Here is an 18,763-nt window from a genome sequence, read left to right on the forward strand (position 1 = left end):
AATACTGGACTATCCAGGTGGAGAAAGACCTAAACAGCAGCATGTATTCATGATTCTCTGTATAGGTTTTTTTTTTTCTTCTTCTCTTTGGGAGTCTGCTACCCAACTCCCAAATACATGAAGACTTATTCTTTTATGAATGCCCAGCCTTAGTTTGGTTTATTTCTAGCCAGTTTTTCTTAACTTAAATTATCAGTCTACCTTTTGCCTCTGGGCTTTTACTTTTCTCTATTTTTTGTATGTCTTTTCTTCTTATTCCATGTCTGGCTGGGTGATTGAGTGATTGTATAGCTGGGTGGCTGGCCCTGGCATCCTCCTCTCCTCCTTTTCTCGCTCTTCCCTCTTCTCCTTTTCTCCTTTTGTTTATTCTGTCTGCCACCTCTGCCTATCCTTTCTCCTGCCTGGCTGTTGGCTGTTCAGCTTTTTCTTAGCCCAATCAGGTGTTTTAGACAGGCAAAGTAACACAGCTTCACAGAGTTAAACAAATGCAACATAAAAGTATGCAACACATCCTTGCATCATTAAACAAACGTTCCACAGCATAACGATGTAGCACATCTTCAGCTACTATTCCACAACATCTCTGCTTCTGATTGTGGCTGGGATGCATCCAGCTGCCTCAAGCTCCTGCTGTCACGAGCACCCCGCCATCATGGACTGTTAACCTTGAACTGCAGAGCAGAGAGCAGCCCTTCCTCCCTTGAGTTGCCTTTGCCAGGGTGCTTTCCTGGGCAGCAAGGAAAGGCGCTAAGACAGGTGTGTTCTTGGCTGCTCATTCCTGCCCTCCATCCTCTCCCCAGGGCTCTAACCTCACGGACATCTGCACCCAGCTCCTCCTTCAGGGCACTCTGCTGAAGATCTCTGCAGGCAACATCCAGGAGAGAGCCTTCTTCCTCTTTGACAACCTGCTTGTCTACTGTAAGCGGAAATCCAGGTATGTTGCTAGGACTGGGCCAGGTTGCCCAGGTGATTCGCCGGGGCAGGCCAGTGCGAAATGCCCCTTTCTTCAGGTGACACCTCGGGCTTGTCACATCCCTCCCTGGGCTTTTTCTTCTGAGTATTTAGGGAGTTATTCTAAATGGATATATAGTATAAGCTGAATATGTTAATTTTAATTTTCTAGTAACCATATTAAATAAAAATTAAAAAAAAACAGGTGAACTGGGGTTTAATAGTGAATTCAACCCAAGATGCTCACATGTTATATATATCTAATTATAATTATATGTAACTGTCAACAAGTTTTGAAAAGTAATAAGGAGGTGTTTAGGTGTTTTGCCATATGTTTTAGCGTTCAGTCTTTGAAGTGGTTTATGTATTAGCTTTACACTGCAGTGGGTCCCAGTCATATTTTCCTTGTGACCTGGGAACACTGTGTCATACAGCATAGCTCTAGATGATTGTAGAGGCTCACCAGCATCTGAGATCCTAAGGTTCCCAGGGTGCAGAGTTGGAGGTTGAGAAAGCTCTCACTGCTGGGCGGGGAGAACGGTTCGCCAGCATCTTCACATCCCTCACTGAGAGCCCCTTGGGTCATCTTAGCAGACGGTGTCCCCTGCTTCCATTCTGTTTCCTGTGAGTTGTCCTGAGAGTGAAACAGTAACCTTCAGAGGCTTCTCCCTGCCTTATCTGGCCGAGGCTGCAGCGGTCTCAGAGCATTGTGGCTTTCTGGCCTTAAAGCCCATTGTCTCAGCGCTCAGTTTTCAGTTTCCCAGCTCCTGAGCCCCTGTGGGAAATCCGGCCACAGGGGATGGGTGGCCATTCCATATGCATGTGAAGCCTCAGTTTCCTCTTTTACAATGGGCCACATCCGTCCTCTGCTTGTTTGCCTCAGAATTTGATCACTTCTCTATCTCCATGACTTCTCCTGACTGTGCCTCAGTTTCCTTGTTTGTAAAACAGTAGATTCTCCTGAATGTACCTCACGGGGTCATTGTGGAGGTGAAGGTAGTAAGTGTCTGGTGCACGAAGTTGGGGCTGGATGCTGGTGCCATCCGCATGGACCTCACACTCATTTTGCGGTTCTTAGTGCCACCTGTGGGCAGCCCCAGAGCGCAGAGCCTCTTGTATTGGCCATCCTTTCTGTTTTGGAGGCTGGTCTTTCTTGGCTCAGGCCTCAGCCTCCCGATGTGTCATCTTCCAGTGTAGACATGCTCAGCCTGCCTTCTCTCCAGGTGTTCTCCTGCTTTTGCTCTGTAATGATCTCTGTTGCTGTCCCATGTCACCTGTCCTGCTGGCGTCACCTCCAGAGGCCTCCTCTGACCATCCTAAGGCTGCTGTGAATTGTCATCCCCCAGTCCTTCCCTGCCCTGGCTGTTAGAAGCAGGCACTTTTCCCAGAGCACCAGGGTTTGGAAACAGAATGTCCCTTCAGAACCCTGTGACTAACTCCAGCTGCTGGCTGCGCTGTCCCAGCCCTGGCTTCTTTGCCATGCCCTTCTTCCTCCGTGTCGCCTGCCCTAGGAGGAACAGCAGTTTTTTCCACCATCTTGGCTTCTTCAGGGACTATCTTTGGCCTTCCTGTGTTCATCCTAAGCTCTCTGAAGGCTGCTCCCTCCTTAGTGACACAGCGTGCTGGCCTGTGGGAAAGGGCACACCTGTCCCCTGGGAGGACCAGGAACGAGGCCACTGTCCAGCTTCTAGATTAGCAGCCAGAAGACTGAGTGCCTGCAGGCAGGTCAGGTGCTGGTGGATAGAGCCTGGCTGACTGGGATGGCTGCAGGAAGTACCCGATGTGGATGGAGCCTGGCTGACTGGGATGGCTGCAGGAAGTACCCGATGTGGATGGAGCCTGGCTGACTGGGATGGCTGTGGGAAGTACCCGATGTGCCTAGGCAGCTGCTGGCTCTCTTGGTCCCTGTCTGGGATGTGGGTGGAATGGCCCGTGACACAGAGAGCCCCCTTTGGCCACCAAAGGAGGAAGAGGACATTCTAAAAGTCAGCCCTCTCAGTTACAGAAGGGGAAACTGAGGCCCAGAAGAGCTAAGTCTTACACCTTGTAGCTGCCTGCTGTGTTCTGAGAGGCCAGAGTCATAGTGGCTGAAAGCCCTCAGGTCCTACTGCTGCTGCACAACTTTAGGCGAATGCCGTTTTCGTGTCTGTTATGTGGGCTGAAGCCCTGATGTCCTATGGGGTGTGCTTTACAGAGCGGGCGACCCCATCTAGTGCTTTACAGAGCGGGCGACCTCATCTAGGCCTCACTGTGAAGTGGCTGGGACAGTGCCAGGCTCACGAATGAAAAAGAGGAGACCATTTCTGTTTGACTTCCTTTGGGTATTTTGCACGTAGGTCACCTGTGTCTGAGCTGGACTTGTCTTTTTGTCCACACTCCTGTTCCAAACCTTTATCTCCTCAGTTTTTCCTTATTCCAAGAAGTAATGCCAAAATCTCTGTCGGTTAGGGTTCTCTGAGACATAGACCTAGTATGCATGTTCATAATGCACCTGCATGTTCACAGACAGAAACATGCACTCATGCACACAGGCAGATAACCATGTACAAACTGATGCATATCCATACACGTGTGCACCCATGCATTCCCATGGAGTTTTGTACCTGCATACATATACATACATGCACAGGCATATACAACATGCACATGTTCATACATATATGTATACACATGTATTCCCACACATCAGTGTACCTGCATACACAGGTGTGCACATAGAAATACACACATGCATACCCATGTGTACATGGAAGCAGGAGGGCGAACTTTGGTGTATATACAAATGCACACATGCTTGTAAATTTATAATAAAGCAGAGTCCAGCCAGCCAGTGTTTGAGGAAGCACATGGTTCCTCTTAACTCTCACACAGTCTGTCCCTCATTACGGGCCCAGGGAGCCGGAGTCTGGCAAACATACTCAGTGCCCTGCTGCTCCAGTCCTCACCGCTCAGCTCCTCCATGGAGCAGGAGCTCAGGTCTCCCCACATACAGCAGGGAGGTCTGGCCAGCCTGCGGTCCAGGGTCCATACTGTTGAATTTACCCAGCTGCAGTAAGTTTGTCTCAGGTAGAGACACCTGACCATAGTCCTAGCAGGCTCCGTAAGGATAGGTCCACCCCGTGGATCAAGGAGATGCAGAGGGCCTTTGCTGTGATCAGTGTTTCTTTGTGAACTCCGTACCCCCTCTCCCAACACAAGACAAGTTCCCCACTATTTCATGTGCTTTCCCCGTGGTCCAGCGTTTAGCAAAGTGCCTGGCACCTAGCAGCCATTTCCAAGGACTTACTGGATTGTGTCTTACCTGATTCCCTGCCCGTAGGAAGCCCTGCCAGATGTTGTTGTTGTTTTTGTTTGTTTGTTTATTGTTTGATATCTTAATTTATTTGGGTGACTGTAACAAAATGACATCAACTGGGTATCATAAAGGATATAGTTTTACCAATGTATCCAACCTAGGTAGTGAAAGGGCAAGGCACCAGGAGACATGCTCAGTAGGCTTCCTCTGCTTTCTGTTGTGTGTATGGTGGAAGGTATCTCTCTGAGGCCTTTCTATAAAATACACTAATCCCATTTATGAGATACCACCAACCTCTGTGCTCCAACTGCCTCTCCTGGCCTCACCCCCAACCCCCAACTCTTGCATCAGGGTTTGGAAGGCAGCAGATGAATGTGAGAGGCCCCATGTTCAGATTGCAGGGGTGACTGATGTAGGGACGACAGAAATCTCCCGCGTGTGTTGGGGTAGGGGGTGATGGATGCGTGAATAGATGGATAGGGCAGGATGGTAGTTGCATGGGAAGGCAGGCAGATGAATGAATGGGTGCATGGACGCATGGGAGAGGGAGTATATGGAGAGCTGGTTTATGAGGTGGCTGGATGAATGAATGAGTTTGTGGGTAGATAGATGGATGAATAGTATTTGGATGGGTGGGTAGATTATAGATAGATGGTTAATAAATAGTTATAGATGGCTGGATGGACGATGGGTAGTTTGTGTGTGTGTGTGTGTGTGTGTGTGTGTGTGTGTGTGTGTGAGTCAGCTAGTCCAGTGTGCTGAATTTCTGTTGTTGGTCTCCCATGAGTCTCCATTAGCTGAAGAGTTGATCTGTGAGATCAACCAAGCTCTTAACCTATGTTTCAGATGGGAAACCATGATTAGTAGAGAAGAAACTCTCTCAGTTGCCTGCCCACCCACAGCCACCCCATGTTCCACACCCTAGCCCAGAGCTCTTCTCTGTCCCTGGATGCCTCTCTGTGTTGCTGTCCCTTGTAGGGGATGCTGACTCCCTGCTGTCTTTCAGGGTCACTGGGAGCAAGAAATCCACCAAGAGGACCAAGTCCATCAATGGCTCCCTGTACATCTTCAGGGGTCGGATCAACACCGAAGTCATGGAAGTGGAGAATGTGGAGGATGGGACAGGTGGGCCCTGCCCCTCTCCGCTAAACCCCTCTCTGCCTGCCCTGGACCTCTCTCTATGTCTTTGTGTACTGTGTGTGTGCAGTGCTCATGGAGGCCAGAGGAGGGCCTCGAATGATCTGGAACTGGAGTTACAGACAGTTGTGAGCTGCCATGTGGGTGCTGGGAATTGAACCCTGGTCCTCTGGAAGAGTAGCCAATACTCTTAGCTACCAAGCTGTCTCTCCAGCCCCTCACTTTAGGCATTTTATAATGCAGTCCTTTTTTTTTCTGCCTAAAATATTTTTTTACCGTGGGTATTGTGGTACATACCTTTAACCCCAGCACTTGAGAGGCAAAGGCAGGCAGATGTCTATGAATTTGAGACCAGTCTGGTTTACATAGTGAGTTCCAGGCTGGCCAGGGCTATGTAGCGAGATACTGTCTAAAAGCAAAATATCACCTCCTTAGTTTCCATTGCCCAGTATTTCACTTTAAATTTCTCTGGTTTTCAAACTCATGCATATAAAATGGCTTTAGATGCATGTGACCGTGTACATGCTTTTCCGTGTGTATAGTAAGGTGATCATAGTGCCCTGTCTGCATTCTACATGGCTCTTGCATTCCGTGTGCTGACCCTGGGATGCATCCTTGTCTCATGTGGCTGTATAACATCTATTGTCTGAACAATCCACAGGCAGGTGACCAAAGCTTAGGGTAGTTTCGCCATTCACTGGGACCGGGGATGCCACATCTCAGGAGATGTTCTGTGAGCCTGTCTGGGGAACGTTCTAATGTGGTTTTGAGCTGTGGCACATGCAGGCCCACGGTCCTAAGTACTGTTTCGCTGTCATGTTTTCAGAGAGGGTTGCTCCCCTAAGCTCTGGACAAGCGTCTCCTCCACTACTACGTTTGTGCCCACATGAGCGAGGTCACGACACCTGTGTCACTGTGGTGCTGGAAGGGACTGTGCAGATCTTTGCCTATGAGAGAGAAGCCAGCCAACAGTGGTTGGGGGGAAGGTTTAGCCCCTCAAGCCTGGCCCTGGTGGTGCTCATCATTTTTGCAGGCTATTGGGAGTTGCATAGCTGTCTGTGTACTGACCCACGTTTGCCTCTCGTCCCTATCAGCCGATTACCACAGCAATGGCTACACTGTCACCAATGGCTGGAAAATCCACAACACGGCCAAGAACAAGTGGTTTGTGTGTATGGCCAAGACTGCGGAGGAGAAACAGAAGTGGTTGGATGCCCTGATCCGAGAGCGGGAACAGCGAGAGAGTGGGTGCCTGGGCGGGTCCTGGGCTGCCAAGGAGGTTGATGGGGTTCTTATAGGGTGAGGACTGTGCCTAGGGCACAGATCTCGGTCCCTTGCAGAAGCGTTGAAGCTACACACAGCAGGTGTTTTGATGGGCGGGGACATCTGTGACTATGTTAGGACCTGGTGGGGTCAGTCAGTTGTACCACAGCCCCCATGTGGCTTACTGGTCACCAGAGCATCTGGAAACAGCATCTTCTTTCCCCTGCAGCTAAGATGTTTGCCCAAACCTTTGTTTGTTGGTCCCTGAGTGGGAGTCTGGGGGATGGTCCTCAGAGTGCCCCTTAGGCATGGTAGAGAGTACCTCAGGACAGTAACCAAAGTGGTTCACTGAAAGACAGCACAGGGTTTGAGGTGACAGACCAGGGATGGGTGGGCTCTGACCGTGTCTCTGCCTTGAACTACTATGGAGCCCACCAAGCTGGAAATTTTAGCGTCTGGTGTGCTTTGTACAAGTTACTTCAGTGACCTGTGCCTGAGCGGACTCACTCTCCTGCTGCAGAGGCTATGGTCCTGCTGCCCAAGGCCTTAGATTTGACCATGGTTGCAAATGCAACATCATCTCCTCATTTGACCCAGGATCAAATTGGGCCTCAGTTTTCCCCATGCACATCCTGCTGACCTGAAACCCTAGCTGGTCTATGCATCGTAGGCACCTTACATTTGCTACGATTCCATCACCCTCGGAGCCTGTTCAGTCTGCTTCCCAGTTCTTTGTAGCGGTATGGGCTTTCCACTCACCCAGTGCTGAAACACACCCTCAGTGCCATCCCTCATTGTCCCTCTTCATTCAGGAGGTAATCGTGATCCTGTAAGCCTGCCCTTTCCGTGCACGGCCCAGACCACCTGCCTCTCTCCACCTCACACTACCCAAGTCACTGTCCTCACTCAGTGTCTCCACCCATTTCCTAGGGAAAGCGGGGCCTTTAGGTAGCACTTCCCCATCTTAAATATCAAGCCAGAACGTATTAAAACACCAGGAAGCCAGATAAGCTCCTTTGGGTGGGTAAGGGCTCAACGTCTGAAACTGTTCAGGGCTGGGGTGGGGTCGGTACTGGGGCAGGGAGTTGGCCTGGCTGGGTGGGGTTGATCTGAGCTTTTGTGGTTAGAATCAAGAGCTGTGGTTAGCACTGGGTATATGTCATTAAGAGGTGTGTGTGGTCCAAGGAGACCTTGTCCTTAGATGTGAGTGTTGTCTGAAGTCCAACCTCAGGGCTGGGCACACAGGGATGGGTTTACACTGTGGTCTGTGGTCATAGCTCAGGTCAGGATATGGAGCCAAACATCTTGGGATAAAATCTTGATGTCACCTATTCTGACAACATAAGTTCCCTGGGCCTCAGCTTTCTGTTTGTAAAATGGGGATGGTTGTGGCTCTTTTTGTGAGAAGCACGGGGCATGTGTCTGAGGCCACGAAACACCCATTTTCTGTTGCTCTTGTTGTCTGGATGGGGTGGGATTCAGAGAGAGACCATGAGTAGAGTTAAGGATGGGGCCCCATGTAGATGGCGTGGAGGGGCAGGGCCGTGTGTGGAGGGGTAGGATAAGGCTTTGAGGCTTGGCTCTGAGTTAAAGGACCACCAGTTACCCTGGGACTAAACTTGGGTCCCTTCCCAGTCCTTCTGAGCAGTTTCTGGTAGGTGTGTGACATTGACCAGGGGTCAGAAAGTGCTCTATGGCTATGCTAGTGTGAAGTTGGCAGGCATGAATACCAGAACCCCAGACTGCCTCCTGTAACACCCCGCAATCTTGTCCCCATGCAGGCCTGAAGCTGGGCATGGAGCGTGACGCGTACGTCATGATCGCAGAGAAGGGGGAGAAGCTGTACCACTTGATGATGAGCAAGAAGGTGAACTTGATCAAAGACCGCCGACGGAAGCTGAGCACTGTGCCCAAGTGCTTCCTTGGCAAGTGAGTGGCATCTGATCCCAGCTGGCCACCTTCCTTTCCCACCCTACTTCTGCTTTGCCCTGCCCTGTCCTGCCCTGCCCGTTCGCCCTTTCTCTTGCCTGGGATCTCCCTGCACAGCCACCTTACGCCCCCTCAGACCTGTAGAGCAGACTCAGATGAGGGTCAAGGCTGGCAGGGTTCTGCCGTAGTTCTGCCTGCTGTGTTTGCTCCTGACCCACTGTGTAATCTGCTTCCTGTAATGGAGTCCATGATAAAAGCTGAGATCTTCCTGACGCATCAGGCTGGCCACACTCTGCTTATCTCTGTCTTTTCTGCCGTGGCCAAGGCAGAGGAGGCTGTGCTGTGCTTAGAAGCTGGAGATGGAATTCAGAGGGTCTGGGGCAGGCTAGAGCTTGGTGGCCTGCATGGTACAGAGAAAACTGGAAATAGTGTCAGTTGTCCTGGTAGGAAGACTAGATTGGAGATGAACGTGTGGGGCAGGCATTTAGATGGCCTCTGAGTCAGGAGATCTGCTTTGTAGGCTACCATGTACTCAGAGGAGTCTGGGCCAGCAGCGTTGGGGAAGGGACAAGCAGAGGCCTCTGTGGACAGTGGTCAGAGAGGTGGGGGCCCTGGGTAGGGGTCGGTTCTTATAAGCTAGGTGAAGACATGGGTGGAGACAATGAAGGAAGGAGCCAGACAGGAACCTGGTTTTAGAGATATGAAAATACAGAGTCTGGCTGAGTATTCATGTCCACCGCAGCCTGTGGAGTTAGGAGATGGCCCAGGGTCTGCCTGAGTGTTCATGTTCACTACAGCCTGCGGAGTTAGGAGATGGCCGAGGGTCGGCCCTGAGGCCCGTTCTTAAACAGGCTAGGGGTGGGAGTTTTGAGGAAGCCAGGATTTTTGGATTGCTCCCACCGTTGTCCTTGGGGTTCAGCAGTCCTGGCTCTCTCCGGCTTTGTGGAAAGGAGAGACCTGGGTCCAGGAGCTTGAAAGGTTAGAGGGGCCCTTGGCTGTCTCCATTGCTAATCCCTGATTCCACTTCATAGAAGGCTTTTCTCTAGCAGCTCTCCCACTTCTGCCTGGGGGAGCACTGGAGAGCCTTCCTGCCAGCCCCGCCGGATGGGATAACCTGTCTGTGATTAAGGCTTCTGAGACCCGGCTGTCCTCAGGATTAGAGGAGATTCCTCTCGCTGCCCATTTGAACCCCAGCCAGCATCGCGGCTCATGTAACCACGGGGCCCAGAGGACCTGACTTCCCGTTAAGAGAACATGCTTCTTCAGGCTTGGCTTCCTTCTGCACCTGTCTGGGCTTCCAGCACTCCTTCCCCGCCAATGTGTAGTTCACAAAATCTCCAGGAGCCCTGGTCCCCTCTGTAAGACTGATAGGTGGCGGGGACACGGGTCTCTCCCTCACTCAGTCAGATCTTTGACATTCACATTTGGCAATCGCTTTTAATCTCACACAACACTGTGAGGCAAGTCACTGCCATTGTCCCTATTTTAAAGAAACTGAGGCATATAGAGGGAAAAGGTTTTGTGTGAAGTCACATTGCCATGTGTGGAGATGGGATTCACACTCAGGACAGGGTGACTCCAGAGCTGGTGTTCTTTCTCACTGCCTCCATGCTTGCTTCACTTTAATCTCTCTTCCGCATTTCCCCCCATCATTGCTTTCTGTCTGCTGCTGGACAGGGACTCCCTGGTTGTGGTGTGTCTGGTTTATCTTCATAACCTTTTAGGGCAGGGCTTCGAGTCAGACTGGGGCTGTGTATTCTCCATCTTCCTGCTGGATGACTTTGGACACTGGGTTAATGTCTCTCAGTCTTAGTCAATGACAAGGAAGAAGAAGGGCTGGAGGACCCAGTGGGAATGCAGAAGCTCTAAGCACGGTGCTGGCCAGGGCACTGAGAACACATGCTGGGCCATGCATGCTTCATGGTACAAGGACTGGTGGGAAGAAGTGGCCAGTTTGTGCTCCATGCAGAAAGTAGCAGACTTCACATTTCAGTGATAAAATCTGTGTACTGTGGGAAGCATACACGTGCATATGCGTGTGTGCGCATGTGCATGTGTGCGCACGTGTGCGAATGCATGTGTGTGCGTGCATGTACGTGTCTACCTACCTTCCAGCATCCTCAGATTAACTAGAGAGACAAAATTGCTCCCTCCCTCCATCCCTTTCTGGTTGCCAGCAGGCAGCAGGGAATAGACAAACATCTTGCTGACAGGGAGATGACCGTCCCTACAGGAATAGGTCAGTAGACAAATGGTCAAATTAAAGAAGGAAGCCTTTGGACCAGTGAATGCTGCAAGGCAGTAGTAGAGTGATGTAAGGGGAGAATTGTGGAGCTGATTTAGCCAGGTAAGATGGGCCTCTTAGGAAGGTTACATTTTAACCAAGATCTGTGTGACAAGCAAGAATCAGCCAGAAGACCTAAGGAACAGCATGCCTGGGTAGGGCATCACAGATGCAAGAGTCCGGTGGCTTGTTTGAGCTGTGGTACTGGAGTGGCAAGGGATGGCATGAGACCCAGGAATTAGCAGGGCTTCATTTGGTAGCACTGAGTCATGGGTCAGGTTTTTGTTTAGGTGCTCAGGGGGCTCAGTAGTTGAAAGAGATGAGTTGTCAGGCTTGGGCCACTTGGAACAAGGTGTGCCAGTCAGACGGTTCGGGGAGGTTTCTTGAAGGCGAAAGCATTTGCTGCAAACTTCGACAGTAGTTAGATGTCATGCTACACATTGGGAGTTCTGAGGTGGGAGACTTTGCTGAAGCAACTATATACACAGCTGTGTACAACAGACCAAACTGAGCACTGCAGTCCTGGCACTCATGGGGCTGAGGTTCGAACAGTGGGCAAGGCAGGTAGGCCTGGGTGACTAGCAAGAGCCTGTCTTAGTAATGGAGACCCTGTCTCAAAAGATAAGGCAGAGAATGATGGTGGAAGATAGCCCATCATTGACCTTTGGCCTCACGCACACAGGGCCTGAACAGGCATTGCCGTGGACATTGGCAGGGACTTTGTTCATGGGACTCAGGTGTGCTTATCAAACCCAGGCTCTAGGCACTGGAGATCTCGGCCTGTGCAGGAGACAGGCAAAAGGATGTTCGGTTCTGGGGAGTATGTGGCACAGGGCCACTGGTCAGGTGGCTCTCAGCAAAGAATGGCAGAGGTGTGCCCAGGTGTTCCCTGTGCCCAGCCTTGGCCTTGACCTGCAGCAGGCTGAACCATGTCCACTGGGCAGGGAAAGGGAGAGTGGAAGCAGCCTTGCTGTGCGTGGACCCTACATTCCATCTCAGTCCCATTACACCGGTGGGCACCCCACCTGGTCTCAGTGCCTCCCACAGTGGAGGGAGCGTCTTTCTGGAAACCCGGGCTGTTTCCCTTCCTAACCCAACCCAGAGCTACCGTCAGATCCCCGTTCCCTGCTCGGAGCTGCTGTACGTTCTGATGTCTAATTCGGAACACCCCTCCTCCACCCTGAGACCCTGCTGGCCCAGTACAAGTGGATGCCTGGAGAGGGGGTTCAAGAAAATACGGGGTTAGACAGCTGCATTTAACAACTGGGAGCTTTGTAGGAACTATCGAGTGCTCCCCTTTCGGAGAGTTGAACCCACGGGGTTGCCATGGGCCCTTAGAGCAATAGCTTCAGCTTTGGCTGGTTTGGCACAGTCTCCCCCCTCCCCCGGCCAGCACCCCCGTTCAGAGTTCGAGGTTCCTGCGGAAGAAGAGATTAACTTTATCTCCTTACCCCCTGGGTCCCAGTTTAAAGTTTCACAGGATTAAAAAGTCCACCCACTAATTCCAGATGTCCTCAAGCAAACCAGTTGTTTGCGCTGCATCCTGTTGAGTTGCGTCCAGCTGCCTCTTGTTCCCCGGAAAGGGGCAGCTTTGCTTCGTTCTGCCCAGCAAGCTAAAGATCCAGCTTGGTTTCCCAGAGGGTAGCAGGGCCAGCGTGGGCCAGAGGGTAGCAGGACCAGCGTGGGCCAGAGGGTAGCAGGACCAGCGTGGGCCAGAGGGTAGCAGGACCAGCGTGGGCCAGAGGGTAGCAGGACCAGCGTGGGCCAGAGGGTAGCAGGACCAGCGTGGGCCAGAGGGTAGCAGGGCCAGCGTGGGCAGTCACCATCAATTGCTCTGTTTTGTGCTCCATCTCTCTTCTGCCCCTGCAGCCACTTTGGGATACTTCCTGTCCCCACTCTGGCTACAGACCCCTTGTTAGGGGTGGCCCTGGATAAGACAGCTGGTAAACAGCGCTTGACTGGGTCTGCGGACTCCAGCCTCTGAGAGTGGGCACACCAACATCTGTTTGCCCTCTGGGGTTGCTGGCAGTTCTTGCCTTATCCCAAGAGTTGAGACTCTGAGAACAGAATCAGAGGTGGGGGCAGGGGTGTCGCGTAGGGGGACACAGAACCTGGAAAGTTCCCACCTAGGGTTCCAGAAAAATGTACCTATTTCTTTTCCACCTCTCTGGGTGTCCTGTAGGCTTTCTGAATGCCTCTTAGTGTTGCTACCTACATGAGGGCAGGTCCTTCTTCTGCCAGCACAGAAAGCTAAAAATAGCGCCCCCTGCTGTAGCCGGAGGTGGGACAGCTGGTTTTCATAAAGAGGGGGCCGGTTACTGCTGCCCACGCTCGTAGGCCCTGCCTGCTCTGGGCTCACCCTCTTCCGCTGACTCCAGTGGGCTGGAATCTGCTGAGCTCACGTGGCCACAGGGGCTGGGACCTCAGAGGCCTGGCTGAGTCTGACCCCTGGACTGTCACCGGGAGCCAGAAAAGCTCACCTGTCTCATCCGTGCACCAACCTTCCTGTGGACCCTAGAACATTCCTTCTTGCTCATTCCTCATTTGCCGCATAGAGGACTCTTGAGTTCCAGAGTGTGTCAGGGAAAGAGCCACAAATAAGATCAACCCCATCATCCAGGGGTTGCATTCTGGGTGTCTGTGTGGGCAGGGAAGGAAACTGATCAACGCACATAGAAGTCTATTAAGCCATGCTGCAGAGACTGCTTGGCACAGAATGGAAGGGTATCAGGATGGGTGGGCTGCTGGGTCGGGCCCTGGGGGTGGTATGGAAAGAAGAGCCAGGGAAGGGCATTTCGGGGTAGACTAGCAGCAATTGCAAAGGCCCCGACGCATGATGGAGTCTAGGAACTTTTTTTTTTTCATTTTTTTGTTTGTTTGTTTGTTTGGTTTGTTTTTTGAGACAGGGTTTCTCTATATAGCCCAGGCTGTCCTGGAACTCATTCTGTAGCCAGGCTGGCCTTGAACTCACAGAAATTCACCTGCTTCTGCCTTCTGAGCCACCAGCCCCTAGTTGGATTTTTTTTTTTTTTTGGATGTGGATTGGGGGTGGCTGATGAAGGTGCACATATATCTGGGCAGATGTGTGGGACAACTGAGGCAGAGCTGAAGTTCCTTCTGATGAAAGGGGAAGCTATTGGATTATTGTGAGGACAGGGAGCATGTGATTTGAGCCATCTCTCCAGTCAGCTTTCTGGGCTTGGCATTGCCTCCTGCTGATTTTGTGTGTTTCGTCTACACACTACTTCCATACATACATACACCCCCATCTAGTATTTGCTCACCCCCATCTAGATACACCCTCCTCCAGCTATCCGTGTGTACTTCCACCATCCACCCAGCATTTCCTGTCCACTCAGCCAGCCCCCTCCCCCTGACTCCATATCTACTCATCCGTCCAGCGTTGATCTCTTTGATGGTTCATCTGTCATCCATTCTTGTCATTTGCCTTCACATCACATGGCCTGGTGTCTGTCCCTTGGCTCATGCCTCCATCCACAAATCTACCATGGAGTCATGTCTACCCCTTCCTTCCCTGCCACCCATCGAACACCTGTCCTCTATCTGTCCATCATTCCTTCACCCTCCTGCTCCTCCGTCTAACCACACCTATCCATCACTCATCATCTATCCATCCATCCATAACCTACCCACCTTCCACTTACCTGTCATCCCTTTATCCATCCACTCATAATCTACACACTACCCATTCATCTGTCTTCCATCCACCCACCCTCTACCCAACTATTCATCCACACTCTAAGCCACCCCACCTATCCTTTCATGTACCCATCCATCTGCTCATCTACCCACCCATCCACCCACCCACCCACCCATCCATCCATCCACCCACCCATCCATCCATCCATCCATCCATCCACCCAACCACCCAACCACCCACCCATCCATCCACCCACCCGCCCACCCATCCATCCACCCATCCGCCCACCCAACCATCCATCCATCCATCCATCCATCCACCCAACCACCCGCCCACCCATCCATCCACCCATCCGCCCACCCACCCACCCACCCAACCACCCACCCATCCACCCATCCATCCATCCATCCATCCACCCAACCACCCACCCACCCACCCATCCACCCACCCACCCATCCATCCACCCATCCACCCACCCACCCATCCACCCACCCACCCATCCATCCACCCACCCACCCACCCATCCACTCATCCATCCATCCATCCATCCATCCTTTATTCATCTGCTGTCAACCATCCCTCTCTTCTTTCACCCTTCTATCTATACGTCTCCCTACCCACTAGCCCATCACTCACCCATCCGACCACCTGTTGTGTATCTCTCAATCATTCATTCACACATCTCTGCCCCCATCATTCCTCCATTTACCAAACATCCACCACCCTTCCAACCATGCACCTGTCCGCTCATCCATTCATGTGCTTGCTACCCACCCATTCATTCATCCCCTTCCCCCACAACACCTCCAGGGTGGATGAGGCAGATCTGTGTGACTGGTCTTAGTTACCTGAAAAGGCACAGGTAAACCACTGCCTCTTGGGCCATGGCTCCTGGTTTTGTGTGCCTGCAGGAAGATCTGCCTATCATTCCTGGGGTGGGTGGGGCTAGGCCAGCTTGGTTCTGGTTCCAAGGGCTGGGGACCATCTCATCATATCTTCTGTTCCTGGCAGTGAGTTTGTCGCCTGGCTCCTGGAAATCGGCGAGATCAGCAAAACAGAAGAAGGGATCAACTTGGGCCAAGCCCTGCTGGAGAATGGCATCATTCACCATGGTGAGTGGAAGAGGTGTGGCACGGTAGCTTGATGGCGGGGAAGCGGCCCTTTCCCCAGAAGTCTGCTCCCATACTTCGAAGGGGTGGCCCAGGACCACAGCTGCCTCATGACATTTCTCCAGGGTGGCAGAATGAGTATTTCCTTGGGCACCAGCGAGGGAAGATGCCTCACAACAGTTGGCCAGGGGGTAGAACTTTCTATTTGCCCCTCCAGAAAGAACAAGCCCTCTGCTTAGGTTTTAGCTAACTCGTAGGTGTCTGTTGCATGTCCCTTGCAGCAGACACTGCTTGCACGCCTGTGAATGGGACAGATGGAGCGTCCTGTCCTCACAGAGCTGACCTTGTGCTTGGAGGGGAGACGAAGAAGGGAGCAGAGGGTATCGGTGTGGCATGATTGAGCTGGGAGAGCACAGAGTAGCGGTCAGTGTGGTTGGGGGCTCAGTTCTGGGCAGGAGCTTGGGGGTACCTCCCCTAGCAATGAGGGAGGCAAGTGGGCTCTAGGTCATCATCTAGGCAGGGGGATGCTGAGTGGTCTACAAGGAGCAGCAAGGAAGGCAGTGAGACTGCCTCCTGAGTGGACAGGGGCATGATAGGAAGTGAGACCAGGTGACTTGGAGCTGGGGAAAGACTCAGCTGTGAGGTCTGAAAGCTCATGGGGGTCACTGTCGAATGACTCCAGCCATGGCTGGTGCTGTGGAGAGGACAGACCTGCCACACTAAGCCCTGGCCCAACCCTGGCGGTTGTGTGGGTCCCCCAAGCCAACCAGAAGCCACTGAGTGTCCAGGTGGTAGTGAAGCGTCTTCATTCTTAGAGATTTGGACTTTTGGCTGTACACAGAATCTGTATCTGGGTCTAAGTCCCCAGCAGAATAGGAGGATAGCTGTGCAGATCCCAGCTGTGTGGGCTCTCCCCTGGAGTGCTTGGTTCCCATTCAAAGGGCAGGGCAAATCAGAGGTGTCTACAGGTGTCAGCCTGCCCAGGCTGTGTCTCTCAAGTCCCTCAATGTACTGGGGGACCAGAGGGTGGAGGTGGAGGGTGTTCCCAGCCTCACCAGTCCCTGGGTCTTTCCAGTCTCTGACAAACATCAGTTCAAGAATGAGCAGGTGATGTATCGCTTCCGCTATGATGACGGCACCTACAAGGCTCGCAGCGAGCTGGAGGACATCATGTCCAAGGTAGGACGTCCTTCAGCCTGTGGCCCCAATCCAGCTGGAGGTCCCTGCAGAACAAGCCTATGTCCCTCATAGCCTACCCCTGCCCACCCTCATTTTCCCAGCAGTCTAGAAGATGTAGCTGATTCAGACCTTGCTCTTGCTTGTAGGGCGTGAGACTCTACTGCCGTCTGCATAGCCTCTACACCCCTGTGATCAAGTAAGTCCCCATGGCGTACCTTCCTGACAGTATCTGCATGGCCCCACCAGTACCTGGACCTCTCTGAGACTCAGGCTCCTCCATCAGACAGGGTTAATCACTGAGCTCCTCTGTCAGGCCATCAGGATGAAGTGAGTGGATTTGTGGGGTATGCTGCAGGGATAGTAAGGGGCAGGTTGACATTGACTGAATCTATGTACTGGTTCCCAGCTGCATGACCCTGGACAGTCCTCCACCTTCCTGTGCCTCACCATTCCTGTCTGAGGCAGTGTGTGAAGTGGGATGCACCTCAGGGCCTCTGTACTTGCTGCTGCTGTGGGATGCTCTCTCCTACATAGCCTTGGCTCTCATGGCTTCCCAGAGCCTCCCTGTCAGGTCGGCTTCCCTGGCTGCCTTTACATTTTAATTTCCTGGGATGGGGCCCCAGGAAGGGACACTTGCTCCGCCACTGAGTTCCATCTCGAGCCTGTCCTGGCCCCCTCCCTGTGTCCCACCCAGGAACAGAGTCATGCTTTCTGGTGTTCTGTGCCTGTGTTTGTCACCCCCAGGGACACCTGTCCCCATGAGGTTTGCAAATGCTCCAGGATACGGAGTCTAGACTTTTTTTTTTTTCTTTTCTGAGACGAGGTCCCTCTGGGTAATCCTGTCTGTCCTTTGTAGACCAGGCTGGCCTTGAACTCACAGAAATTCACCTGTTTCTGCCTCCCAAGTGCTGGGATTAAAGGTGTGTGCCAGCACCACCTGGCAGATTTTTTTTTAATTTAATGAACTTTTATTTTGATTTTATGGGCTGCTTGAGCCTGAATTCAAATGGTTATGTGGCAGGGCATTGACCTCGAGTGGCGCAATCCAGCACTAGTGTTTGCTGAGTGACTGTTTCTATTCCAGCCAGCGGGCTCGCCAGCAGCTTAAAGTTACAGTGCTGAAGTCACGGAAAGTATGCTCGTAGGCTCCTGGCATCAGAAACGAGTGGGTCAGTCTCTGTTAGGAAGCCTGTGGTTGTGGGTGGAGAGACAAGGACAGGGCGACATGACTATTGTCCCAGGGACTTCATCCATCCAGTTCGTGGTCTGTGATGTCAGGTCCTGCAAACACTTCACCCACAGCCCTGCCTCCTCTCTCATTCCTTTTGCTGCTCTGTGCTGGTCCTAGGAGGTAGTGGCAGACGGGCCCAGCCTCTTCCTGGATTCCAGTGACCTCTGCCTGTGTCCAGTGGCCTCCTGGGCCCCTGTGGCCTCTGCTGGTGCCCAGCGGCCTTCTTAGCTCTGTGACCTCTGCTTGTTTGTTCCCTACTGGCTTTCCCTGGGCCTTCCAACCTGCTGGCCTGACTTCCTTTTTCTTTTTTTAGATTGTGGTGGGGATGTACTAGGATCCTTGCTTCGTCTCACAGCTGATCATACCTAATCCTGAACATACTTCAGCGGCTCCAACCAGAGCTGTAGAACTCTGTGTTCATCAGCTTAAGGCTGAGTTTGTCACTGTTTGACTGCTCAGGTCCCACAGCTCCAAAGGCTAGCCATGTAGAGTGCGTACTTTACCAGGACACCCCTGTACCCTCCAGGTTTAGGTTTTACTCTGTTCTTAGAGCCCAGCCTGCCCTTAGCCACGTGTTTTTGAACACGTGTGTGTCAGCACCAAAACAAGGCAGAGGAACGGGGGAGCCTCGCTCATCCTTCTTAGAAAATCAAGGTTCCCCAGCCGTGGACTGTGGATGTTTGGCCAGGAGAGGTCCTTGCTGTAGAGACATCTGGTGCTGTAC

General features: G+C 52.2%; 1 protein-coding gene across 1 annotated transcript in view; it reads left to right on the plus strand.

Annotated features, from left to right (window-relative positions):
• The window catches only part of Prex1 (phosphatidylinositol-3,4,5-trisphosphate dependent Rac exchange factor 1), a 155,677-nt gene that overhangs the window by 100,133 nt on the left and 36,781 nt on the right, over window positions 1–18,763 (plus strand). The window contains exons 7-13 of the mRNA XM_041670450.1: window positions 801–934; window positions 5,253–5,371; window positions 6,478–6,627; window positions 8,428–8,575; window positions 15,532–15,632; window positions 16,705–16,808; window positions 16,955–17,004. Of these exons, the coding sequence (XP_041526384.1) occupies window positions 801–934; window positions 5,253–5,371; window positions 6,478–6,627; window positions 8,428–8,575; window positions 15,532–15,632; window positions 16,705–16,808; window positions 16,955–17,004 (806 nt within the window). The remainder of the gene's footprint in view (window positions 1–800; window positions 935–5,252; window positions 5,372–6,477; window positions 6,628–8,427; window positions 8,576–15,531; window positions 15,633–16,704; window positions 16,809–16,954; window positions 17,005–18,763) is intronic.

Source organism: Microtus oregoni, unplaced genomic scaffold, assembly GCF_018167655.1.
Source record: "Microtus oregoni isolate MIOR12 unplaced genomic scaffold, Mior012 000020F_ref0000438, whole genome shotgun sequence".
In the NCBI taxonomy this organism is placed as follows: domain Eukaryota; kingdom Metazoa; phylum Chordata; class Mammalia; order Rodentia; family Cricetidae; genus Microtus; species Microtus oregoni.